Here is a 27999-nt window from a genome sequence, read left to right as displayed (position 1 = left end):
ACTCTTGCTTATTTATTTGCTCTCTTGTTTATAGTAGAAAAACCTATCCATTCAAGATTACCCAGGAAATCTGTCCTGAGGAATGGTTCTGGGTAATGTACCCATGTTAAAGAATTACATGCTCTACCAATATTTGTTCCAACCAATGAGTTAGAAGACAACATAGCACAAAAAAATCTCTTGGAATTACTATTATGTAAACAGAAAAATGAAATACAAAGATATAAGTTTAAAAAAGTAATGAATACTAATATACCACATAGCTTTAGTTGTATAATAGAACATCATAACCCAAAATAACTTACTTTATAGCTGTTATAATTCGGTCTGACTTAATACTGGATTCTAAGGAATCAAATGTAACAGTACAAAGCACCTAAAAAAGAGGAAAGAAAAATTCCTCAGACTTTAATTTACTAACAACAAAGATGAAAACTAAAAATATTTTAAGAACTGAATTAGCTCTTAAAGAAATGGGATAAGTACAATCTATACAAAGCTTGCCATGGTACTTAATATAGTAAACATTTATTCATTCTATAAATATTAGAGTTATATGTAAACCTCAATAATTCAAAAGTCTAACATGACATAGACTATGTATGTAAAGGACTGTACTAGGAGTACTGGGGGAGAAGGACAGGAAGAAGGAATATTTATAAAACCTGACCATAAAGGAAGCCTCAATAAACATTCAGCCAATAAAACTGCTTAAAATTAAAAAAAAAAAAAATCAATCTTCTTTGGCGAGACAACATAACCCAGAGACTCTACAATCTATCAGTCACAATGTCCAAGATACAACCTACAAAAAAAGAGGAAACAGGGCCCATTCTCAAGAGAAAAGACAATGAACAGAGACTGACCCTGAGCTGATTCAGATGTTGGATTAACAGACCAACATTTTCAATAATGATTATACTCAAGGACACAGAAAAGAACCAATGGAAATTCTAGAACTGAAAAGTATATTATCTCATAATGGAAAGGAGATGATAAGAGTCAGTGAACACAAAGACAGATTAATAGAAATTGCCCAATCAAAAGAACAAGGTGCGGGGGAGGAAGGAACATAGTCTCAGGGACCTGTGGGACAATATCAAAAGGATTAACATATGTACTTGCAATCCCAAAAGGACAGAAAAGAGAGAACGAGGTAGAAAAAATACTTGAAGAAACTATGGTTGAAATTTCTCAAGTTAAATGAAAGACATAAATTTAAAGGTTCAAGCTCAGGAAACTCTAAGCAGGATAAATACAAAGAAACCCACACTTTTCATAGTCATACTGCTGAAAATCAAAGACAAAGAGAAAATCTCAAAAGCACCCAGACAAAAACAATAAATAACATATAGGGAACAATGATTTGAATGAGCCTTGACTTTGTATCAGAAAAAATGGAGAAAAAAAGAAGTGGAGCATTTTTAAGTGCCAAAAGAAAAAAGCATCAACCCAGAATCTATATCCAGCAAAAAGATTTTTTGTACATAAAGGGAAAATAAAGACATTTCAGATAAATGAAAAATAATTTGTTGTCAGAAGACCCATAGGACAATACTAAAGGAAGTCTTGTCAGACTGAAGGGAGATAATACTGGATGGAAACTTGGATCTTCAGGAAGGAAAAAAAGCATCAGAAATGGTAAATATGTGGGTCAATATAAAAGACTATCTTTTTCCTCTTAACTTCTTTAAAACATATATGATTGTTTAAAATAAAAGTTATAACACTGCCTTGTTTATACCATGTGGAGTTTATACCACATGTGGATGTAACTCATAAGACAACTATAGCATAGAGGATGGAAGGAGGGGCAAATGGATCTAAATGGTTGTAAACTTTCCTAATTGTATGTGAAGTAGTACAAAATTAACTCTAAAAAGACTGTGAAAAGTTAAGGATGTATACTGTATTACTGTAGAGGTATAGCTAAATACTGTAGACGTATAGCTAAAAAGCAAATAGATAAATTAAAATGGAATTCTAAAAAAATATTCAATTAATCCAAAAAAAAGGTAGAAAGAATAGAAAAACAAAAACAGAAGAGCCAAACAAAAACAAATAATAAAATGACAGACCTAAATTCAATCACATCAACAATTAAATCGAACATCAATGGACTAAAACTGCCTCCAGTTAAAAGGCAGAGATTGTCAGAATGGCTAACAAAAGCATGCAGAGTATCTTTAATGGAATTACTTTAAAAACTTTATTAAAAGGCATAAAAGAAAACCTGAATCAAAGGTGAGACAGACTATAGTCATTATAAAGACTGTGATTAAATTGTAAAAATATCACTTCTTTCTCAAATTAATCCAATTATGGATTAATCAGCACAGTACCAATCTAAATCCTCTAGAAAGATTTTTTTCAGAACTTGATATAATACTAAAATTCAAATGAATGAACAAATGTCCCAGAACAGCTAAGACAGTTTTGGGGGGAGGGGGTAGAATACAAAGGGAAGATTTGCTTCTCAGATATTAAGATGTACCCCGAAACCATAATAATTAAAACAGTTTGACACTGGCCCAGGAAATTTACAGAACGACAGAAGAGAATATAGTTTAAAAATATATTTGTAAACTTTGAATATGGTAAGGTGACATTACAAATCAATGGGAAAAATTAATTATTAGTAAAGAGTGTTGTAATACTGGCTCACTTTAGAGGTTTCCACCTCACACCAAGTATAGGAATAAACTCAAGATAGATGAATGGTCTAAATTTGATAGCTAAAACTAGAAAGTTAATAGAAAAAGTAGGTGCAGAATTTTTTGACTTTGGGGTAAGAAGGATTTCTTAAACAAGACTTTAAAAACACAAACCACAAAAGTAAAAGAGGGAAGGATTAACAACATCAAAACTAAAGATTTCAGGTTCACTCCAGTCATATAGTAGGCTACCACAAGCAAAGTTAAAAGGCATATGATGAAGAGGGAGATGATACATACAAAGTCTGGTTACCAAAAAGGATTAATATTTAAAACACATAGAAATCACTGAAAATAGCAGGAAAGAGACAGTAAACCATATTAAAAAAAGAAAAAAAAAAAAATTGGCCAAAGGATATATGAACAGATCATTCACAAAAGAGCAAACCTGAACCAGGGCCACCACATTGCTCAATTCCAGGGACTATCTATATGAAAAGAGTGTCCTGGAGGTGTACAGCCCCAAGGGTATGGTTTATACAGTGACCATGTTGATTGGCTATTATATAAAGAGATGCTCAGCCTCACTTGTAATCAGGGAAATACAAATGAAAGCAGTGACATACCACTTTGTACCCATTAGATTGGCAAAATTAAAGTAGTGATTAATATAAGAAAAAGAAAGAGATATAAGCATAATACCATACACAAAACAATGGATACACATATAAGTTAAACACAAGAGAATGGGTGCCTATGTTAAGAAAAGAGAGTAGGACTGAGGTACAGACTACATGGAGAAAACAAATGAGGGCCCCGAACAACCAATAACGACAATATGCCATAAACTGAGGAGTATCAGTGACTCAATTTTCTGCACCTAAGGTTAAAAGAAAAATACAATATAAATACCAGATAATTCTCGAAAATGCAAAGTAATTTACAGTGACAAAAGCAGATTGGTAGTTGCCTGAGGAAAGGGAGGGGAGCAGGAGGAAGGGATGATAGAGAGCCACAAGGAAACTTTTGTGGGTGTTTGATATGTTCATCATCATGACTGTGGTGACAGTTTCCCAGTTATATACATGTGAAAACTTATGAAACCTACACTTTAAATATGTGCAGTTTGTGTATGGCAATCATATCTCAAAAAAGCTGTTAAAAATGTTTTTAAAAAATCAGATATTAATCTGAATAGATAATACATTCTATATGATAAAAACCTATAGCATCTACATAATCTACTTCTGTTAGATCTAATTAGGCAATCCTCAATTAGAAAATTGTAGCTTTTTATATATCTTACCTGTGTTTGTCCCCTTTGAAATAATGCTGATCCATGAAGAATTTTAAACATATCTACCTCACAATTTATGTCCCTAAGTGAAGTCAAATCTCGACCATCACACCTATAGTAATAAAGGAAATAAGTATGTAAAGCAGTGTTGGAAATCAGAAAAAAAATCACATATTATCTCTTTATCCCTATGAGGAAGTTCTAAACCCCCACTGCATATCATAATCACCTGTGGAACTTTAAGAACTTTAAAAAATAATAAAGATACCTGGGTCCCACCCTAAGTCCCACTGAATCAGAATCTCAGGGGTTGTGACCCATACACCTGTATTGTTAAAAAGCTCTGCAGGTAACTCAGATGTGCAGTCAGGGCTGTGAAGCACTGCTCTACACACGAGGCCCACAGAGCGACAAACACATCCACACAATCCACACACTCTTCAACAGGTACTTGTTTATAAAATAAATATTATAATTCTTTACTGTTCACTTGAAAAAATCCAGTTCCTTACTTTGAGCAAGTTGCCACTTCCAAGGCAACCTAACAGAGATAGCACATGCTTCAATTCCATCAAAAAAGGATATATTTACCTTTTGTATTCATTCAAAATAATACTTCTAAAAACCTCCTTTGCAACAACATTGAAGGATTCTATTATTTCATATGGATCAACCTCTGGAAATTTTTCTATAGAAGAAAAGACAAACCCAAACCAAGTTTTTCTCTTTTTGGAAGATAGGATTTCTTTTAAGTTCACAGTATCAAATCAATTAACTGTGGAAGTAAACCAAGGGAGTTGACTCTGAACATTTAGTCCTCAGGCAAACAAAGTAGATAAATCAAATGTTCTCAAGTAGGAGAGACACAACAAGTATTACATCTCAAATGTATTGTTATTGGAACTTAGTTTGCTTTCTCCCAGAATAAACAGTGCTTTGAAATCAGCTCTCTATTGTATGTTACCTGACAAATCCAGCCAACCATAGTATGAAAAGGTCTAACTGACACTTTTAAGAGTAGTCACCTTTACTGTTTTGCCTTAGGAACTTTTAGTCTGCAAATAAGAGGAATAATTTTCTTTATATACTAAAAGTCCCTACTCACTTTTTTTAGTTAACATTTATCAAGTTCTTTCATGACTTAGGTACTTTACTGTACAGTACTTTACTATACTGTGCTGTACAGTTTGTTTTAATGCCTTTAATCTTTATAAGAACTTATGAGGTAAATTTTATTATTAGATATAATAATGTCTATTATTATCTATTATTATCCCCATTCTACAGAAGAAACAATAGGCCTAAAGAGGTGCAGTAAATTTCCTGAGATCACACAGGTAGTAACTGACACAGCTGTGACCTGAATACACATCTGTCTGCCTAGGCTTATGCTTTTAAATGTTAAGCTACTTTATCTTATCAATTGATTTATCCCAAGTTTTCAGCACTGTTCTCTCAAGCATTTGGTTTATTAAATATAACTTTAAAGTAATCAGAACATAAGAAATGGCACAGAAAGAGAGATATATTAAGTACTGTATCTTGATCAGAAAAGAATAATTTTAAATATTACACTTTAATATGAACTTTTATGCTTTAACTGGGTTCACTTGGAGAGGAAAATAATTAGTAACAAAACATTTAAAATATTAATCTATGAATCCAGAGAGCCATGAAGATATTCTACTATGTACAATATAAACACAAAATCACTTTTCTTTTTAAATAAGCCAACATGTATTATACAACTTCTCATTCTTAACAGGATAAAATATAGTGAGAAGAGACTAAACTTTTTCAATGGCAATTACAGGTAATGGCCTTAATAGCAATGCTAACAGCAGAGTTTTTAATCTTAAAATAAGATACTCAGGTGAGAGGATATTTGTCAATTAGCAGAAAAATTAACAACTATATGTTATGCTTGGTAGACATTGTTTGTGTGTGATTGATATTATACAGTAAAATCCTTTGCTTAATAATTTCTAGAGAGCTAAATTCTCTAAAATCTAAATTTTACAGTTCCACATGGTATTAAAAATAGCATCAGTTAACGTTTATTGAACACTTGCTATGTGCCAGGCACAGATGTAAATGATTTACTCATTTACTCCCCATGAACCAGATATTACTAGTATTGCAATTTCACAGATTAAGAACTTAAGAATTTTAAAGAATGTATTTCAGGTTTTCAAATGACAGGAGACAAGGATACCTATGTTAGAGTATAAGAGTCTGATCCAGAAAAGACTAGGAATATTTCACATTCAACATTTACTGGTGCCCACTTTGTCAGGGGCAGTGCTGACCACATTCATTGAAGTTAATTTAACACTAACCTTGGGATGTATCATTATTCCAAGTTTACTGAAGATAGAACTAAGGAGCAATGAGAATAACTGATTTCTTTGAGGTATCACAACTGAAATTTAAAACATCTCTTATTTCCTTTACATATTTTTTTAAATTAAAAAAAAATTACCTTTTAGTTGTTCCTCTGTATCTAATCTTATCTTGTTAACAGTTTCATCTCTAGAAATCTAAAAGAAAGTTGAGGTTCAGTTATTAAACATACATGGCAACAATTAACATTTCTATTTTTAAATTATTATACAATTAACACATTGTGATAGTACTCAGATTTCTCTAAAGGTCGTATTCTTTAAAAGATTAGAACTGGTAATTGATTTACAAGAAATATTACCTGTTTAATTCACTCAAATATATTTACACACTTCCCTAAAACTTGTATTAATCAATAAAAGGAGAATGGAGAAGCAAACAGGCTTTTATTTAGCCTTCTGTTTAGAGATTTTTCATGAAAATAGGACTAACATTCATAAACAAAATTATATCAGTTATGACAAAAAAGAATTCCCATAACAATTATGTAAGACAAAATTCAGGTATACGTACTTTATCATGTTCATAATCTGTAAAAACTGCATAGAGTCTTTCCATAGCGAGTCTATTTTAAGCACAAAATAAATGTCAGCATAATATTTGGAAACACAACGCAGTGTCTATTACAAACAAAACTGAAATTTAATAATAAACATTTTATAAAGAATTAAAAAATGCTCTTTAACATTGCTAATCTGTTTACTATTTATGATATAGAACACAAATTTCTCTCTCCCCACCTCTCAGGGGAATCACTCACACATGGTACTGTGCCCTCCTTTCTTAACTGTTTAACTAATTTCACCTTAGATTTTTCTTATTCTCGCTCTCTCTCCACACACTGTACTTTAACCTCTTACTGTTTTCTGTTCTATCCATTTTGGCTGCTATTGCAGGCATCTCTTTTTATTGGGGACAGTTTATATAAAACTCTTTAATCTCTGACTGATGGCTGTAAGACTGATACAAAGGGAAATATTAACTTTTTCAACTTATTTCAAATAAAATGAAATAATCTTCTGGTCACTCATTCATATTTACTGCCTGCCTGCCTATGTGCAGGCACTGTTCTAAGCACAAGGCATATGGTTATACTTGATGTGGTATACTTGATTTTCCTTGGAGAACCTCAACATTTTCCTTAGATAATCAGATATTTTACACTTTATTCTCCTTTTCCTTGACACAGAGAGAAATGCAGATTATCTGAACCTTGACCAACAAACTCATTCCCCCTTTCATTAGAGATTCAAACTTAGGCCCTTGAAGAGGGATGTGGGTTTATCCTTTTTAAAGCATTAAATTGGTATTTACGGCAATGACTCTTAAAATATAGAAGGGTGCTATTTAAGAAGTAATGCATGGACAGTGCTTCCACAGGAGGTTTTTTTGAGAGGAAATTAAATCTTGTGACAATTTCATATTTTCTTTTGTACAGGTGTTCTTACTTATGAGTGTGTTTCACAATCTCTGGTGAAGGGATAAATAACTTCTGGGGTGTCCTCTTGGTAACACCAATTTCTTTTACCAATTGCTGGATGCCCTGAATTATTTGTTGTGTATATTTTACTCCCACTTTGATAGCGTGGCAAAAGTCCTGCTGTAAAATGTTCTCTGCAGAGGCTTCCAACATGACTAAAGAAAAAAAAGAAAAGATTGCCATTGAACCTTTTACCAATATAACATTTTCAGATACCATGACATGACATAAATACTACAGATCAATTTTGTTTATTAATGGTATATCTACCTTTTTGATTTCTTTCCTCAGAATCAACATACTTCCAAAATGTAAACAGCAATAAATGAATAAAGAAACTTTGATATTTGAAGTTAGGTTTATATTCTTCTTAAATTTAATGAAGGATTTCTCATAAAAAATGAAACAGAAAATAAACTATGCATACTTACTTTTTAATAACAGCTTTATTAGATATAATTTAAATACCATAAAATTCCACCTTTTAAAGTATACAGTTGCATTTATTTTTAATCTGTATTTAAAATGAAATTTAAAAGTATCAGCACAGTAGGTGTTCAATAAATGTTTCCTATTTAATAATTATTTGATGTGACCTCCCACTTAATTCTGTCATTGTCATGATGTCTAATGCTTGGACAGGTGGGGAAATCTTTGCAGTGATACTGTTTCAAGTAAGCCAACCACAGGGCCCTACCTACTACCATAAAAAAGGTTGCTTTTATTGGTTTTGTAATAGTAAAACTCCCGTTTTTTTGGAGCAGGAAAGCTCCAAAGTAGGGCTTCTAGCATGGTATCTAGCTAAAATATGCTATTCAGCTTTGGCTTTTGGTTTCTGCAAGGCTAAATGACTCCTGCCTATTTGTGTGTCATTTCTCAACTTGCACAAAGTAAAAGATCATAGTAATGCATAGTTACCATCATATGTAATATGTTTAACCATATCATGTTGGTTAAGATTTATTATTATCCAAAAAGTCACTTCTAAGGCTTCTAGGTGTAATCTAGAATGAAGAAAGATCTCCTTATGTTCTTTATATGTTGGAATTCCATCAGTTGAAACAGACCTGTGAACCTATACCAAAGATCTGACATTTATGTCATTAGAATCCTGGAAAAAGAGGAGCAAGATGACAGGGCTGAAAAGTACTGGGAAAAAAAATCGCTGAAAACTCCTCAAATTTGGCAGAGACATAAACCTACAGATTCAAGAAGCTGAGTAAACCCTACATAGGACAACCCAAAAAAAAGACATGTCATAATCAGACTTCTGAAAACCAAAGACAAAGAAGTCTTGAAACCAGCCAGAGAAAAACAACACCTTATGCATATGGGAAAAGCAATTCAAATAACAGCAAATTTATCATCAGAAACCATGGAGGCCAGAAGGAAGTGGCATAATTATTTTTCAGGTGCTGAAAGAAGACTGTTAACCCAAAATCCTATACCCAGTGAAAATATTTAGGAATGAAGAGGAATTCAAGATTCTTAGATGGAGAACTAAGAAAGTTTGTCACCAGCAGATCTACCCTAAAAGAATGGCTAAAGGAAGTTCTCTAAACAGAAAGGAAACAATAAAGGAAGAAACTATGTTAAGAACATAATAAGCAAAAATATGAGTAAATACAATATGCTTTCCGTCTCCTCTTGAGTTTTCTACATTAGGTTTGATGGTTGAAGCAAAAGCAAAAATTTTAACACCAGCTGTTGTGGTTCTAAATTCTAAATTCCTAGAGGAATATTAAAACAATTATATTATAAATGGGGGAGGGTAAAGAGAAGTAACGTTTCAATACTTTACTTGAGGTATGAAGAAACCTCCTCTGACACCATGATACTGGGATGGTTATATTCTTTTTCTCATCTGTATTCTCCAGACCTCCTATCTCACTTTCACAGAATTAAATTGGAGATTTAAAAACATGTATTTAACATATGTAAATTATACCTTAATAAATTGATTTAAAAAAGAGAATATGAAAAGAATATGGTAAAGAAAATGAATATTCCTAAAATAATAACAAATAACTTTTCACCAATTAAACTTCAAAGCAATTTGTTTTAAAAAATCCTTTAAAAGAAAATTCCTTACAGTTCTGAGTCTACAGACCTGTGCTGTCCAATATGATAACTACTAACCCCATGTGGCTATTTACATTTAAATAAATTAAGATTATATAAAATTAAAAATTCAGTTCCTCAGTCACTCCAGCCACATTTCAAGTACTCAGTAGCCACATATTCAGATATAAAACACTTCCTTCATTGCAGAGAGTTCTACTGGACAGCACTGCCATAGAGGCTAAAAATTTAAACAAAAAAGCTTGTCAAAATGATTGCTCAAAATTGTTAACATTTTCAATAGTTGAAGATAAAGGACTTTTAGGATTAGCTGAAACTATGAATTCTAGACACAAATTTCTTCTTTTTTTTTTTTTGCTGAGGAGGATTAGCCCTGAGGTAACATCTGTGCCAGTCTTCCTCCACTTTACATGTGGGTCACTGCCACAGCATGGCTGGCGAGTGGTGTAGGTCCATGCCTGGGATCTGAACCTGCAAACCTAGGCCACCTAAGTGGAACATGCCAAACCCAACCACTACGCCATGGGGCTGGCCCCCAAATTTCTTATTAAAAATTGTTACTGGTATACTTTTTCCTGAATTATATCCTAGTATACATAGAAAGATTAGTGATATTAAAAATCCAGTTGAAAACAAGCATCTAAATGGCACTGTGCAGAATAATGGCTGCTGCAGTAATCTAGCAGTTGACACCACAAAGAAATTATTCTTGCCCTATAAGGTCATGCTTTAAAGATTCAGATTACTAAATATTTTTATAATGAAATGGTAGCAATTACTCTTTTGTATTTTTGTATACCAGAAGTTCCATGATGCTAGTATTTGATTTGGGCCCAGTACTAATTTTAACACACGAACATGGGGTTCAACATATATTTGGTGCACCTTTACGAAAGCACAGAGAGCTAGCTAAATATCTTCAAGGAAACAGTGATGCAAAAGCCATAAAGTGGAGGCTGGTAATTTCTGAAACCAGTCTCCTTACAGGTTAGTTCTGAATCACTCTCAGCCTCCTTCCAATTACTCAAGACTACCCTCTGATGGTTTATGCAGTCTCTAGAGTCTCATTCTTCCATCTGGAGAGCAAAAGGTGAGAATAGCCAGCTGGAAGGCTGCCCATTGGCTTTCTATGGCATGCCGTAGATGCAGTAAAGATCCTAGTAATTCCTCCAACATCTACTTAAAATTAGAGGAGTTCAAACTCCAAGGCAGATAGAGGCTATATGACTGTCCAGGAGCAAGTTTATTTCTGTGTCTTGATAATAGGTATTAACTGTATACCTACTAAGTACTAGGTATTATGCTGGGCACTTTACAAACCTTGACCCTCATCTTCACAACAACCCTGTAAAGTAGCCAAATCAGTTTACTAATCGAAAGTAAATGAACACTGTAACTTTAAGCAAAAAAAAATTTCAGATGTTGACCAAGTGAACTTTAAACAGTAAACCAATACTTTGCTCCAGGCCCTTACTGAGATGCTCAAATACGATGCAAGGGTCATATGTTATTCATGGCTTCCTCAAATCTTTGGAATACTCTCTCTACACTGTGATAGTTCCCCACAGTATGAATTCCACCTTCTAGAAGTAGAATCCAAAAACCATTTCCTTGCCTCCCTTGTAGTCAAGGATGTGGTCAGGTGTCACAGTTCTGCCAAATGAGATGTTAAGTGTAAACTGCTGTGTGGTAACTTCTGGGAAAGCTCCTTAGGAGGGTGACTCACTCAGCTGGCACACACCTTTTTGCTATTCCCCTCCTTTTTCGTCCTCCTGCCTGTAAGTCAGATAAGTTGGCCAGAGTTCTGGGAGCCTGTTCATAAGCATGAACGTAAGGGCCACATCTTGAGGATAGCAGAGCAGAAAGCTACAAGGAATCTAGATTTCTTAAAACATGTTGCCGCTATACCTGTCTTGGACTCACTACTTCTGAATTTCTTTTACCTGAGAGAAAAATAAATTCCCATCTTGTCTAAGCCTTGTTATTTAGTTTAACAACGCAATCCTTAACAACATATCTCTAGTAATACGTAGACACATGCAATTCCCGTTATATGTGTTTTGTCTATCATATAGTACCTAATTCTAACTTACTGACCAACATTCCAAAAGAAAAAGCTAGAAATGAGGTGTTTCACACATTAATTGTACAAAAAAGTACTAAAAGTTTAGTAGTTTACATTTCAACAAAATGTTCCCATATCAGAAGATCCCATGTCAAAAAGTCCCAGACATCAAATGTCACACAGTTGAATAAACTGGTGATGAGACCTTAATTTGTCCAAGGTCACATGGCTTAAGTATGTGGCAGATGCTGGGTTTCAAACCCAGTTCATTCTGACTGTTAAAGCCCATTCTTCTTCAACAGAACCAGGCTCTGATTTTCAATCATGCGATTATGACATTTTTCTTACATGGAGTGAAGATGACCTATGGTCAGCACATTCCTTCTACTTTATTACTAGTTTCTACCTACTAAAAATAGGCTACTTTCTCAGAAGACATCAAACAGGCTGAGAATGACTGAATTAGCTAAACTAACATATTTAAACTCAAAAAAATTTATTACCAGATTTAGAACTTCAAGTTTTAGACTAGCTTACCAGTCTAAAAATAATTGCTTGTAAAAACAATTATCTTGGTAAAGAGTTTTGTATATTTCAATTAAAGTTGCACAACATTCTATAATTTTAGGTATTGTTTGATATAAAGCAAGAGCACTACCAAAATAGGGCAGCAATAAAACAAAACAAAAATCTTTATGGCTAATTGACAAAACACACATACCAAAAAGAGTTTAAATGCATTTTTTTAAAATTCATTTTTTTCATCCGTTATACTGTACGTTTTTTTTGCAGGAAAAGATTTGCCCTGAGCGAACATCTGTGGCCAATCTTCCTCTTTTCTTTTTTTCCCCAAAGCCCCAGTACATGCTTGTATATCCTAGTATCCTAGTTGTAAGTTGTTCTAGTTCTTCTATTTGAGCCACTGCCACAGCATGGCAATTGGCAGACGGGTGGTGTGGTTCCCTGACCGGGAATCGAACCTAGGCTGCCGAAGCAGTGAGTGCTGAACTTTAACCATCAGGCCATCAGGCTGGCTCTACATGCATTTTTAAGAAGTCAGAACTTGTTAAGTAAAATCCAGAACAAATATAGTACTTAAACAACTTACCAATCTGACTTTTAGGTGCTCCAGCAACCACTAAATTTAAAGTACTGGAAGACATTTCTTTTCGTGTTGGGTTAACAACACATTCTCCATCAATCATTCCTATTCGTACTGCCCCTAAAATATAATAAAATATTGGGAATTATTTAATAAAAACTCAGTTTTCAAGACTGTTCCAGTGATGGCTTCAACCCCTATCTTCAATTATGACCACAATAAAATCCATATTTTTACCATGGTATTTAAGACCCACAGAGCATCCTACCCTACCCTACCCTACCTTCTGGCCTCACTGGACCACTCTGAGTTGCTCAGATTTCACCATTTCTTTCACACCTCAGTGATTATGCTCATGCTCTTCTCTTGGTCTAGACTGTCCTTTCTCCAAAACAAATGCTTACTATCTGATTCTACTGAGGTTCAGCTTAAATGTTGACGACTCCGGGAAGCCCTCTTTGACAATTTGACTTCACAAGACTGAACTGGCCCTTCTCTATCATTTTCTTAGCACATTGACTATACCTTTATACTACTGTTTATAAATAATTATTTGTCTGTTTCCCTTACTTATGCTGAAAGCAAGAACTGCCTCATTCATCTTTGTATTGCTAGTGCCTAGTCTGCCTGTGTTCCTTCAGTGTTTAGCTCAGTATCTGGCATTTATGACACTCAATAAGTATTTACTTGATGAATCATTTTTACCTTGCATGACTACAACTCATAAGAGCTGTAAGTTATAAACATATGTTTGTTTTATTCTGAGAGTATGTACTCTGACAATCTTCCAGTCAAAAAATAAAAAACTCCTGGGGCCAGCCCCATGGCGTAGCCGTTAAGTGCACACGCTCTGCTGCTGGCGGCCCGGGTTCAGATCCTGGGCGTGCACCAAGACACTGCTTGTCAGGCCATGCTGTGGTGGCGTCCCACATAAAGTGGAGGAAGATGGGCACAGATGTTAGCCCAGGGCCAGTCTTCCTCAGCAAAAGGAGGAGGATTGGCATGGTTGTTAGCTCAGGGCTGATCTTCCTTACAAAAAAAAAAAAACAAAAAAAAACTCCTCAAATAAAAGAGGCAACTAAGATGTCAAAGTATCTAGGGACATAAAATCTCTAACATATAACACCATAATATATTGCTATCAGAAATGAAACCCAAGGCAAGGATGAAAATGTCTCAAAGAGCTGAAAGGAGTCTTGGAATGTCTGTCATCTAATTCAGCTCCCTAAGAGATAATAAATCGGAGTCAAATCTATGACCTTGCTTTAGCATGCTCACTAGCATTTTCTGAAAAAATATAAATGATGTTTCTTACTTTCAAACCCTAACTTACCAACAGGTCCACTCCAAGGAATATCTGATAATGAGAGGGCTACGGAAGCTTAAAAAAAGAAAAAAATTAGGGCTGAAATAAAATATTTCATTGCTTTAAAAAAATCAATAGTGATCATTTTAATCTTTATTTTTATACTTACCACCATTAATTGCTAGGACATCAGGTTCATTAACACCATCTACTGCTAACAGATTACAAAGGACCTAGTACAAGGTAAAAAATTCAAAGCACTTAAAAAAAATCTACTTGATTTGGGAGGATTATTCTTTAGCTTAACATCTTGGTCTAAAATATAGAAGCATTATATGGTTAAAAGCATGGGAGTTGTAGTCAAACCCCTTAATTCTGGCTATCATTTAACTACATGCTTGACTTTGGGCAAATTACTTAAATTCAGCCTCAAAAGTTTCCTTATCTTTAAAAGGGAAAAACAATAGCAGCATCTTCCTAAAAGTTTCCTGTGAGAATTATTGGAGATATTACGCACAGGAAATATTGTGTGTAAATCATTTACCACGATACTGGGCATGTTGAAAGTATACAGTAAATGTTGGCTATTTCTATTACATAAAGATATTTTTGTCTTCTGTTTGTAAGCATAGACAAAACATACCAATGAATTACTTTACACTGCAATAATATGCCTATGTCATATACAATAGAAAATAACTTCTTGAGGCTGTGACATCTTGCAAAGACCTATTTGCAAAGCATACTTATTTTTATCAAATAAAATGGTTACTTAATTATATGGGTCATTATTCTGCACGAAAATAATTTCAGAAAGTATTAAAATGTAATAAAGAAGAGATTTAGAGGATCCATTAATAAAGAAGGGTAATAAAGATTAGTTGTGTTGATTGTCCTAGCCACTGTTACTCATGTGATTTATATGGCCCTATCCCCACCCACCTCAATCACAATGACTTTCCTTCTTTCAGACTCACCAGTTCCTTTCCTGCCTCAGGGCTTTCATGCTTCCCATTCCATCTGTCTGGAATATTTTCCCCATACTCCTTGGCTGGCTAACTCCTGCTCATAATTCAGGTATCAGCACAAATTGACACTGAGTAAATGTTAGCTATCTTTTTAAAAACAAAATGTAAAATGCAGCAGTATCACCAAAAATTCTTATTTTGTATTCTTTATAGTGTTTAGCCTAGGAAGTATTATAGAGATTCACTACGTTATTTTTGATTGAACTAGAAACAAATAAACCTAAAGCAGAACCTACTTGTGTGTCATAAAAGTAGCCAGCTGGAAAGAGCGGTCTAATTGAACGATCTGCCAAAAAAAAAAAAAGAAAAAACATTAAATAGTACTGATAGAAGTTGCTTTACAGTTCAAAACTTTTCCCCATTAAACACCAGGCTAAAAAAATAATATAGCTAGCTATTCAATATGTCAAAAAAAAAATTTCCCTTGGACTGATTTACTGAGAGGGACATAAATAAATGTCAGTGCTTCAATTAATACACACCATGACCTAACAACAAAAAATTACTAGGGCAGGAACACAATTCTAAAATTGGGGAGCAACTTTTCATTCTGGTTCCACAGGCATCACTTACATATATAAGTAGAGGAAAGAGTAGGAAAGATTAAGAGCAAACCAAAAGAAAATCCTTCCTTGGCATTCTGTGTTTGAGAAATGCATATAACTAACCACTAGCAATTTATGGGTAGAAGAGCTGTAAACTACATACAATCCTACAATATTTAGGGATGTCAGAGATTTGAAAGATAGACATATTTCAGTGGTTGATGAATATAATGCTTTCAGGAATTACTATGCTGAACATGAAAATGAAAAATACTAGGGAAAGGTTCAACAGAGTAGAGCCATGGGCCACAGAATTTATATGCTCAATAGAGATTCATTCATTTAGTCAACAAATATTTACTGAATGCCTATTTTGTGCCAGGCAGTATACCAGGTACAAGGGATTCAGTAGTGAACAAACAAAAAGTTTTTTCTCTCATGGAGCCCACAGTTAAATGAAGGGATATTGAGAGTAAATTCAGGTGATGTTCATGTAATGAAGGAAAATTTAAGAGGTATTTTAGAACACAAATGGAAGAGAAGAGATGCTAACAGAAGCATATCAGAGAGGGTTAATGCCTCTATCTTAATATCTTACCTATTACTCGACTTGTAAGAATTTCTTTATCAGAAGAACCAATCTCTCTTCTAAGATAGTTTGTGGGAATTCTACCTGCTGCAGCAGCCTTCTGTCTATAGTCCACCTGAAGTAGCAATGAAAAAAATGAAGTTCATTTGACTGCTTTTTGTAATAATAAACTATTTCCCATGAACTACTATATTGATACTAATTCCCCTGAGGTTGCTAACAACATATTCCAGACTAAGAGTATTTTATTTACTTTTAGCGTTTTGTATCTGTTGGGGAAATGGGAGCTGACAGAAATGTTTCAGCAAACTGATTTTAAAAAAGTCTTCACTTAGCAGTCAGATGACTACCTAGCCTCACTACTTCCCACAGTAGCTTATTCTGGTCAAGTCAAACATTGCCTTTTGTGTATCAACTCTTAGATACAACTGCATTCCTCTTTTCATAAAAGAAAGAAGCCATAACATCCTGACTCTTCATTAAACACATACTTGCAGACTTATACTGAAGGAAAACCTATGAAAGCAATGAATTCATTTTTTATTCAACATCAGAGTACTCACGCACTTCCACTATTCTTGTTAACTTATGTATCTGGACATTCTAAAGTATGCTTACTACTAATATGAGAATTGGTTATGAAGCAATCAGTTTAAATTCTTTTAATGACTCAGTATTAAACAATTAAGGAAAAGCCTTTGTTGTATTTTTACATTTTGCACCCATTAGATACTGTACAAAAATATTAAAAATTTTACATTTATGCTATATTACAGTTCAGATAAATCAGCAAATACTTACCACCAAAGGCAAGAACTGGGAAGGTGAAGGTTTTGTTTTACTGACCGCTGTGACCATCACTGCCGTGTCACCTGACTTAGTTAAACATAAACAACACTGGTAAATTCCTTTAAAATCAGATATTAACATACAAGTAGTGACTGAATGAATTGTCATTCCAGTTAAACCCAAGGAAAGAGAACTGTTATTCCATGACACAATGACAATGAAAATAATTTTTCACAAGTAGTCCAATCTTGATCTCTTTTGCGTGATCGTGATCTATATTAGAACAGTCACTGAGCTTTTCACAAGCAATAGAACTAAAAGGAGAAAAGGCCCACTGATAGCTTAGTTACATCCAATCAATTTTCTACTTCTTATGAGGAAATTTAGGCTATATATCAAGAAAAATTTTCTAAGTATTACTTTTAAAGAAAACAGTAAAATCACTTTCTCTAGAAAAGCATTACAATTTATTAACAGAATAAAACAGAACCCCAAGTTTGGAAGAGATCTTAATATATCCAGCCCTCTGACTCCCTGGTTGTCTGGAATGGTTCTGACACTAGAAATGGTCTGAATTAATTTCTAATACCACAATTCTAGGAGGTTACATTATGTTATAAAGATATTTTGTACTGGTCTCCATAACCATTTTTAAGAAGAAAATTTAAAAACCTGGACTTTTTACCTGTACTACAGCAGAGCCATCTGCAAATCTGGCCAGTTTTCCAGAGGATATTTCTAATTTTCTGTTTAAAAATAAAAATTCAATACAAAAGGACTTAGGTCACCAGTACAAATGAAAACATAAATCCAAGCAAAAATTTGCACATGAATGTTCATAGCAGTGTTATTCATAATAGCTCCCAAATGGAAGTAACCCAAATGTCTGTCAACTGATGAATGAATAAACAAAATGTGGTATAACCCATACAATGGAATACAGTTCAGCCGTAAAAAAAAAATGAAGTACTGGTACTTGTTAAAACATGGATAAGCCTTGGAAACATTATGCTAAATGAAAGAAGGCAGTCACAAAAGACCACATATTATATGATCCCATTCATATGAAATGCCCAGAATAGGCAAATCTATAGAGACAGAAATTAGTATCAGACAGATCACCACCCACCTACAGCTGAAATCAGTACAGTCATGCTCCGCTTAAGGATGGGACACGTTCTGAGAAATGCATCATTAGGTGATTTTGTCATCTTGTGACCATCATAGAATATAAGTACACAAACCTAGATGGTATAGCCTACTACACCTAGGCTATGTGGTACTAATTTCATGGGACCACTGTCGTATATGCAGTCCGTTGTTGACCAAAACATCATTATGCAGCTCATGGCTGTATTAAATTAAAGTTTTATGTGGTTAAATGTAAATCTGGGGTCTTGAAATTTTGTTTAATCCTAAAAAAGAATATGCTACCAGTACTTCTCAAGACCTACCAGGAATTGGCATTTCATTTACTAATGTGAATTATGAATACCTGAGTGATACCTGTGAAGGGGAGGGGAGTATCTCTAAATAGATTGAAGTGGGCCCAAGACAGAGAGAAGAGCTGTGAAAGCTATAGTTGTATTCCACTAATAGGGATCTTGCCCCAGAATTTTTGAGATTGCCCACACTGGCATTTCTGACCACTTCAGTCTGAGGATGACATGTGTCACTTTTTCTCAGGTTCCACTGGTGAAAACCAGATACATGGCCCCATCTAGATGTAGGCACTAGCACTGTACCAAAGAAGAGAGCACATGTACTCACCAGCATGAGCCACGGAGTGGACTACCCCCTTCCTGGCTAAGAACCAGCCCTCCTACTACATCAGCAGGCAGAGAACTGGAGCCAGGGAAGCACTTAAGCTTCTAAAGCTAATATACTTACAATGGGGACTGGTCAAATTAGTGAGAAAAACCAACATGTCTGCAGTACCCCAGATGTTCTCAAACATGTATGCTTAGATTTATATATTTATTGAAACACCAAATTCTACCTTCTTTGTTCCCTCTGTTGAGTCTACTCAATGTCTCGGGGTCCTAGGCCACCCACTAGATAGTCCTATGGTCCTGCCTTATGATTGCCCTAATTCAGACTGTTTTTCTTCCAGGTGTGTGCAATTTATATTATGCAAAGAACCAGGTGGTTACTTTCCTTTAAATTTCATGATCTCAGCTGGTATTAACTGACTTATGTGATTTTTTTTCTGTCCCAGCACTTTTAATTCTGTTTTTGGTGCAAACCTGTTATTACTTTTGCATTTCATGGTTGATTTTACCTCTTACCAATTTACTCTCCTACATTTTATGTATAAAATATCTCCAAATATGTACAAGATTGATAACACATCAGTAGCTTCTAGGGATTGGAAATGGGTGGCTATAAAACTGTACGAGGAGATTTTTGGGCTTTTAAAATGTTAAACCATGTAAATGAATGCCTAATTAAAAAATATTTTTGAAAAAATAAATAATAAAAAGGATAAGATGAGCAGGGAGATCCTACTGGTAGGGAGAAGACTGGGAGGAGGTAACTGAGAAAGAGAGAAAGGGAAGAGAGGAGCCACCTGCCACAGAAGGCAGAACTCCAGGGAGAGAGATGCTTCAAAAACATTTTTAGAATATCTGCAGAATGATATGGAATGTAACCACCTTCCTCCAACTTCCACCAAGAAAAATTCAGTAATATAAAACTCAAAAAACAAAAACAAAAACCCACCCTTAAGATTTGGCCTCGCATATGTTGGTAAACTCACATTTCACCTTTTGCTCCATCCACAGTGAGTTATTTATAGCCACTCAAATGCACTCTCTCACTTCTCTGTAATTGTACTTGCCACTTTCTCTGCTACTTTCTCCTTGCTAATTCCTCCTTGCCCTTCAAGATTCACCCTAAACGGCAAGCTTTAGGGTGGGATAAGTATGACTCTGTGCTCCCTTAACACCTTGTCCATACCCCTCCCACAGTGATTTTCCCAGCAGTGAACCTGTGTTTATCTTACTCCCTCATCAAACTGCATCTCCAGTGCCCTGTACAAAGCAGATATTCAATAAAAATTTGTTGAAATGAAAATTAAATCGTTGCCTCAAAGGTTACTGCAAGTATTAGATACACTATCTGAAAAACACTTACCAGAAGAGTATACACCTCGTAGGGCATTGTGAAGAACACATATGATGACAAATATAAAGGGCATGGTACACAGTAGTTACCCAAATGTTGCAAATTACAAACTTATGACAAAGATAAAAGAATTGATTTACTCAGCAGGTACAATGTTTATGAATCTAGTTGTTACAACACATAATACAGGTTTTAAAAGAACTAGTTACAAAAGAGGTCTTAGTTAGTAGTTTATTTTTGGAAAATCTCAGGGCAGGGGCTGATCTTGTTACTTTGAGTTTCTAGCACATAGTAGGTGTCTGCTGAATGAAATGTTCTGGGGCATTTCTTCAGAGAAGAATGTTCAGTCCCTGAAGAATGAAAGAGATATCCTCTCCCTCAAAAAATCAGAATCAAAGAATGCCATAGGTGGAAAGAGCTTTAGAGATCATCTAGTCTAGGGGTCAACAAACTATAGCCTGTTTATGTACAGCCTTTCAGCTAAGAATGTTTTTTACATTTTTAAAGGGTTTGTAAACACACATGAATATGTGACAGACACTGTGCAGTTCACAAAGCCTAAAATATGTACTATTTAGCCCCTTTATAGAAAAAGTTTGCAGACTCTTGATCTAGTTCAGTCTCTTCATTTTGTGAAAAAAAGTGGTGAAGTAACTTTTTCAAGATCATTCACTCACTAAGTTAGGGAAGAAGGCCTGGATCCAAAGCCAGATTTTCCAGCTTTCTGTATGAATCGGGGTCAAAATTTTTTTAAGTACATGTAAAAAATGTAGATATATAAAGTAAGCATTAATTTCATTTTTTTTAAAAACGATTCAAGTACGAGTTTTTAAATAGTGGCTTTAGACATGAATTCTGGCAAACGGACCCCTGGAAAAATTATGGGCCTTGTAACAGAGAAACACAAGTTCAAAAGCCAGCTAGTCTCATAGTACTAGCTCTGACGACTCTGAGAAAGTTACTTAACCTTTTCTGAGCCTCTGTTGTCTTAACTATAAAACGGGGATAATAGTACCTTTACTGCAGGTTTAAAAACAGTGTATCATATAACTGGCGTTCAATAAACTGACGTTTCCCTTCCCTACCTACCCAGGGTCATACTGGCCACGCTTTTAGGCAATAAGTTGGACCGAGTGACATAAGCATCCATTGTCAACTCATTATCCCGAGGTGGAACGTTTCCCATTTCAGAGTACAGGAGTCCCCGAAAGTAAAGAGAATGTAAGTCAGGTGGGCAGACGCAGCTAGAGAAAGGAAGCTCGGAACAGGGCAAGAGGGAGGACCAAGAAACTAAGGACATGAGGCTGAGACAGTGCGGGATGGGGGGCGGTGCCAGGATACAAACTCCAAACCCGGAAACGAAAATTAGGAATTAAGTTTGGAGTAAAGAGAACTGCATTGCCTGATTCCTACCCTAGGAGATTAATGTATTTGGGCTGGCCAAACAGGACACCTTGTGAAAGGACAGAGAACGCATGCCGTTCCTTACCTGCTGCCTAAGTCCACGGCCACGGCTCGGGACCCCGCACTGCCCCATAGTGCTCGCACCTGCAATTTGGTGAGTGCCGGATCCCGCCCTGGCAGACGGAGGGGAGCATCACCCAGCGGCCGGAGCCGGAGGCACGAGCAGCAATGCCTGCAGGCCGCCATGACACCCGGCACGCGATGAGCCCGGGCTGTGCCCTGATTGGCTCACTCTGCAGATGGTGGGGCGGAGCTTGATGCAGTTTCTTTTCCGTGGTGCTAGTGGGGAACGCCGGGGAAGCGGATACCTTGGCCGGCTTTCTACGAGGACTAGAGAGGGTCAAACCTGTCTGAACGCGATTGTGACTTAACCTCTATTTCCTCTTTCAGTATCTGCAAATGAAAGGCAATTAGAAAAGTAATGTTATTTTTTCTATTGTAGTTTAAAAGAAAGTCCTAGAATAATGTAAGTGTTTAATAAGTAGAGTAAATATAGTAATAATAAAAGTCATCAGACAACACATTATTACTGTATGGCCTCGGTGAACTGAGAATTAGGAGAATTTACGTGGTGGATCGTGGAAAGAGATCTCTCCCGTCCTCCGTCCTGGTTTTTGTTTTATAAATTTCACACAACAAATATATTACTGCAAAGGTTTGTGTTAATTTATTTGTAGTAAGTTAATTTCATTTCTCATTGACCTATATCATTATTTTAGATACCTATTGTTATTTCTGATTCATCATTTCCATTGCTAATATTTAGCAATTCATTTCTCTGCCCTTTTTGGTCAAATGTTAATATTTTCTAAACCAACTCTTAAATGCAAAATGTCAGCTATTATATAAAAACATATTTTGTAAAGTGAAAAAATTTTTGGAATTTGAATTTGATAAAATTTTAGGGGGTGGATAAATTTCTCCCACCCCTCTTAATCCAGTCTGTTAGAAAATCTTTGTGTGGTTCCTTGAATGAACCAATGATCATTTTTCTATTATGAGGGTCATATTTCTCCTTTAAGGTCATATCTCCCTTCTCCCAAAGATAGCCAAACAACAAAACCCAACACACACGCAAGTATGGTTTTAAGAACTAAAAATGTATTCCAAACAGAAATTTTGTTTGGTGGCAAAGCAGCTCCCTGACACATTGCTTTCGTGAGCTATTATCACTGATTTGGAATTTCTACGCCCATAGAAGGGATTACCACTAACTCTGTCTATGGGTATTTAGCGTTAACGTGGTTTTTGCCTCTTCCTCTACCTTTGACTTTACCTTGTGTTGCCACTGTGTTTTCAAGACCAATCCACTGAAACCTGTCATGATGACAAACCTATCAGAATCTACTTGCTGTAATTCAACATGACTTTGGATTTATAAAAAAGGAATACTAAATCACCTTTTGGTAATGTACTTAAGCACTCTGTAATCATTTTCATTCAGGCATATTGACTCATAGTTTAGAGCATAGACTTGAAGTTAGTCCTGAGTGGTCCCAATCTTGGCTCTGTCATTTACTAGTTGTCTGACCCTATCTCTCTGAACCTGTTTCCTCATCTATAAAAATGGAAAATAATATGAATCCCACAGGGTTTTTTGTGAAGATTAAATGTGACAGAGAATGTAAGATGTTTGTCACAGTACCTGGCACATTGTCAGCACTCTATGAATGATAGATTCAGCTTTGCTCCAGCCTTTTTTAAATTTTCCCTTTAATCTCCTCTGAAATACTGAGCAACCTTCTTTCTTTCAGAACCCATGGATCTGTTAGCTTTCATCCAGCTGCTAATGCTGGAAAGCAGCATTTACACATTAAGCCCACCTGTTTCCTCACACCAATCCAAAATAATTGAAATGGTAGTAATTGGATCATAAACTCAAAGGCAAATGTGGGTTCTGAAATCTCGTGGCATAGTTTTGTTATGAAGTAGTCATACAGATGATCCAGGTGTTTATATTAGGCTTTTTAAGGTTAACATAGAAACAAAAATATAAAAACTTTAAATTTTTGTGGTTGTAACTACTGAAGCTATGATCCATGAGGTTCGATCTGGAACGTGACGTTCTAGACGTACAGTTCTGCAAAGTATAGTTTGACAGCCAAAATGTAATTTAAAAGGAATTTCTTTACCTGTAACTCTTGAAGGGCATTAAAAGTGATCCAATTTAAATCCATAGGCAATGTTTTTCAGATCTCCTTTTCTCTTTTCTTCAAACTCCAATGAACTTGCATCAAAATAGTTAATACCACTGCACGCTCTGAGTAGCGATTTCATTTAAGTGAAACATCATTGCATTAAATTATTGTTAATTGAAGTTTAATTTGGTTTTTAGTTTGGTTTAGACAATATATACATTTATTTTAGTTTTATGACTAAGAGCTACAAGAATAGGAAGTTTATGTCTTGTTACATATTTGTAGTATTTAAGCAACATAGTAAGAAATATCAGCAGACACTGAGAGTGTCCACCAAAATTTTTTCTCTTGCAATAATGTAGCCTACTCAACTTTAAGAAAGACTGCTCTATACCATTGCCAGAGGGATCTTTCTAAATCACAAACCTAATTGTGTCTCCATCCTGATTAGGTTTCTTCAGTGGCTTCTTGAATCTTTAATCTACAGGATAAAAATCTAGACTGCTCTATGTAGACTATAAATCTTTCCTATTTAGCCTCGTCAGTTTTGACTTACTACCCTATTTCCTTCACTCCCTCTCCTCATTTTATATGCCAGGTAAACTGAACTACTTGTTCCACTTGAACATACCACCCTCTCTCCTGACTCTGTGTCTTTGCATGTATGATTCTGTGTGCTTGGCACACATTCCCTCCCATGTGTCAATCTGGCAAACTCAGTCCTTATGTCTCAGCTTCAATACTATCCTTTCTGACTTCCCCAGGCTGACTTATGGGTACAATCTATGTCTGTCCTTCTACTTTATTAATTAATTCATATAGTCATATTTCATCCATGGAAATGAATGTGGGAGTAGGTATTGCACAGTGATTAAAAATGCCAGCTCTGGCATTAGGTTGTCTAAGTTTGACTCTCACCTTTGTCACCTCCTAAACATGTGACTCTTGGTAAGTTGCTTACCCTTCCTATGCCTCAGTTTCCTCATTTCTGAAATGAGAATGATAATGGTACCTACCTGTAAGGGTTATTATGCGGATTTAAATGCAATCTTATTGTTATGGAACTAAGCATAGTCCCTGGCACATGGAAAACGTAATAAAGTGTTATAATATTTATTGAATACCTGCTTTCTGCCAGGCACTGTGCTAGGCTTATGGAATATGGGGTATTGAGACAGTCATAGGACTTAATAATCCCTGCCTTTTTTTTTTTGTGAGGAAGATTAGCCCTGAGCTAACACCTGTTGCCAATCCTCCTCTTTTTTGCTGAGAAAGATTGGTCCTGGGCTAACATCCATGCCCACCTTCCTCTACTTTATGTGGGATGCCTGCCACAGCTTAGCTTGACGAGCAGTGCATAGGTCCGTGCCCAGGATCTGAACCTGTGAACCCCGGGCCGCCAGAAGCGGGTTGTGCAAACTTAACCACTATGCCACTGGACTGGCCCCTAATAATCCCTGGTTTTTGGAGCTTGCAGTCTAGTATGAGAGACTGACAAAAACATAACCAAATAAATAAACAGGAAAATTAGAATGTGATTAATGCTAAGAAGGAAGTAAACTAGGTGCAAAGATTGAGAATAACAGGTTGGAGGGACATCTTACTTCAAGTAAGATGGCTAGGGAAAGTCTTCCTGAAGAGGAGACATTTAAGCTTCCCTGAAGGATGAGGAAGAGACAGCTTCTGAAACATGAGGGCCAGGTGGGAGCAGCTGCTTGCAGAGGGGAGGTTTGCCCCTGGGTCAGGAAAGAGTTTGGCTTCTGTGAGGATATGAAATAGCCAGTGCAGCCAGCCAATAGTAAGCAGGAGTGTGGTGGATATGAGGTAGGAGAGGAAGGCACTGGAAAGTTTAAAGAGGGAAGTAGCATGATCTAGTCTACATTTTAAGATGATCCCTCTGACTGCTGAGTCCAAAATGGATTGGAGGAGGACAAAAGAGAAGTGTAGAGATCAGGAGTAATATGGTGGCAAGGGTGACAAGGAGAAAGGATGAACAGATTTGAAATCTATTTTAGTGTTGGGATTGATAGGTCTTGCTGATGAATTGGAGACTGGGAGAGGGAATTAAGACTATTAATAAGCTTAGATGGGTGAGACGTGCAGTGTCTGAGATACTTGAAAGTAGCTGTCAAGACAGTTGGATCTTAGTGCAGGACTCAAGGAGAGGACTAGAGTAATATAGGAGTAATCAGCATACCAGTGACATCACAATCCATGAATATGCGTGATATCACCTAGAGAGAGGGTAGAGAGATAAGAGAAGAAGGCCTGAGTCTAAGCCCTGAGGAGGGAGAGGCTGCCAAGGCTATGGAGATGGAGCCAGTGTTGATGCAGGAGGAAAGCTAGGATGTATTATGCTGGGTATTTTCCATTTGCACCCACGTTGTCCATCCTCTACCCTTCTCAGCTCTGTGCCCCAAGGGACTGATTTATGGATTGCAACACCCCAGCTCCCTGGCCCGCTGACTTTTGGTTGGGTCAGCCAATGGAAGGCACCAGCAGGAGATCAGAGGGCAAGAAGAGAGAGGAACTCAAAATCCAGAACCATAATTCCTTATGGTGTGGCAGTGACTGTATTTGCCTGTCTCTACAGCACCTGCCAGGTGGCCCCGCTTGCTTGGCTCTAGCTATCACTCCAATTACACTGTTTCTTCTCCTTGTCTCTTCAAGCCTTAACAGTCTCCCACTGTTGCTCATCCCTCAGTGCCTCAGTATTCTCGTTGTTAGTTTCAGAATCTGCCTTCCCCTCTGTAAATAGTCCTTTCATTAAATTCTCTTCAGAACTCATCTGAGTATGCCCTCTGTTTCCTGCTTCCCTTTGCACTGCCGCTCAGAGAGGGTCTCTCTCTACACTCACCCAGCAGTAGACCACTGTTACTTGTTACTAGAAGCTTGTTAACTCTGTTGGTGGGAGGTGAGGGGCATGCTGTTCTCTGCTGTTCTAATTAACCCTCAGTCTTAGGAAGGCATTGTGTCCCTGGATCTTGGGTGGGAGTAGCATTCTCAGTGCTCATGCCCCTCTCCCAGCTGTAATTCTGGGTCCAGCATGTATCCTGCCCCTTCCCCAGGGGTAAAGGGTTATGTTCTATTCCTTCTCTTACCTGCAATGGGTTTTCGCAGTGCCTTAAGGATGACAGTATTTGGTACCTTCTCACAGTGTATAAGGCTTTTATTCCTATGGAGAGATAGGGGAGAAGGATCCAGTGGGACTCCCACCTTTGCCACAGTGGCTGCTGTCCTTCCCCAGGCAGGCACCATGAGGGACACTTTCTCAGGACTCTTGATCTTACCCTAGTCTTTTTCGTGAGTGCCCAATGAGGTCCACAGAGAAGAGCCTGTGAGTGGTTGCAAATTCCTCTTGTGTTCGCAGCCCCAGGGATTCTATATTCTCTCCATAGCCCACACTCGGCCTTTAGCAATTGGTTAAAAAATTTAGTTGAATTCTTCTTACCAATGTCTGTTGGTGACTGTGCCAGGTAAGCAAGAGCTCATGTCCCTTCTCTCTTTGGAGGCTCTTATCTTTTCTTAGATTTCAGCTTAGTTGGTTACTCTTAGCTCTGTGATGGGTTCTAGAAGAGTTGTGAATTTTCAGATTGTCTGGCTTTGTTGTTACCATTGTTATTGTTATTATTGTTATAAGGGTGGGATGCTCTTTCCAGATTTCTGCATCCTAAGCAGAAGTCAGAGGTCTCACATGCAATTCAAGACCCCTCCTCTCCCTAATCCAGAGAAATGAAGAAAGGGTATAATTTGTTCTTTCACTACTTTTTTTAGCCTCCTCCTGCCTCCAAAATTTTTATGGCTCTTCCAGGATTGGGACATGGGAGAAGGGAGCAGAAGAGGGATGAAAGAATTCAATTTCTGGAGCCAATGGAGTTCTTATTTGACAGTGGCTGTTTTTCATGTCCACCATTATAGCAAACATCCAAAA

General features: G+C 36.3%; 1 protein-coding gene and 1 long non-coding RNA gene across 3 annotated transcripts in view; one reads left to right on the top strand and one right to left on the bottom strand.

The window, feature by feature from the left end:
- Window positions 1-22131, bottom strand: part of PNPT1 (polyribonucleotide nucleotidyltransferase 1) — a 40443-nt gene extending 18312 nt beyond the window's left edge. Inside the window, exons 1-14 of one of the 2 annotated variants that reach the window (XM_058551201.1) lie at window positions 21956-22131; window positions 18026-18086; window positions 17353-17427; window positions 16561-16666; window positions 15654-15703; window positions 14559-14622; window positions 14417-14464; window positions 13090-13203; window positions 7803-7989; window positions 6868-6919; window positions 6434-6491; window positions 4543-4639; window positions 3961-4063; window positions 306-376 (exon numbers count right to left, since the gene is read on the bottom strand). In XM_058551201.1, coding sequence (XP_058407184.1) covers window positions 306-376; window positions 3961-4063; window positions 4543-4639; window positions 6434-6491; window positions 6868-6919; window positions 7803-7989; window positions 13090-13203; window positions 14417-14464; window positions 14559-14622; window positions 15654-15703; window positions 16561-16666; window positions 17353-17427; window positions 18026-18086; window positions 21956-22116 — 1247 coding nt within the window. In that variant the 5' untranslated portion in view covers window positions 22117-22131. The remainder of the gene's footprint in view (window positions 1-305; window positions 377-3960; window positions 4064-4542; window positions 4640-6433; window positions 6492-6867; window positions 6920-7802; window positions 7990-13089; window positions 13204-14416; window positions 14465-14558; window positions 14623-15653; window positions 15704-16560; window positions 16667-17352; window positions 17428-18025; window positions 18087-21955) is intronic. The other variant, XM_058551202.1, reaches the window with a different exon arrangement.
- LOC131411953 (uncharacterized) overlaps window positions 1-27999 on the top strand; it is a 198955-nt gene that overhangs the window by 39015 nt on the left and 131941 nt on the right. The gene's annotated exons all lie outside the window — the stretch shown is intronic.

This window comes from Diceros bicornis, chromosome 12, assembly GCF_020826845.1.
Source record: "Diceros bicornis minor isolate mBicDic1 chromosome 12, mDicBic1.mat.cur, whole genome shotgun sequence".
NCBI classification, from domain to species: Eukaryota; Metazoa; Chordata; class Mammalia; order Perissodactyla; family Rhinocerotidae; genus Diceros; species Diceros bicornis.
The sequence above is the reverse complement of the archived record's forward strand: the minus strand, read 5'-3'. Positions and strand labels throughout refer to the sequence as shown.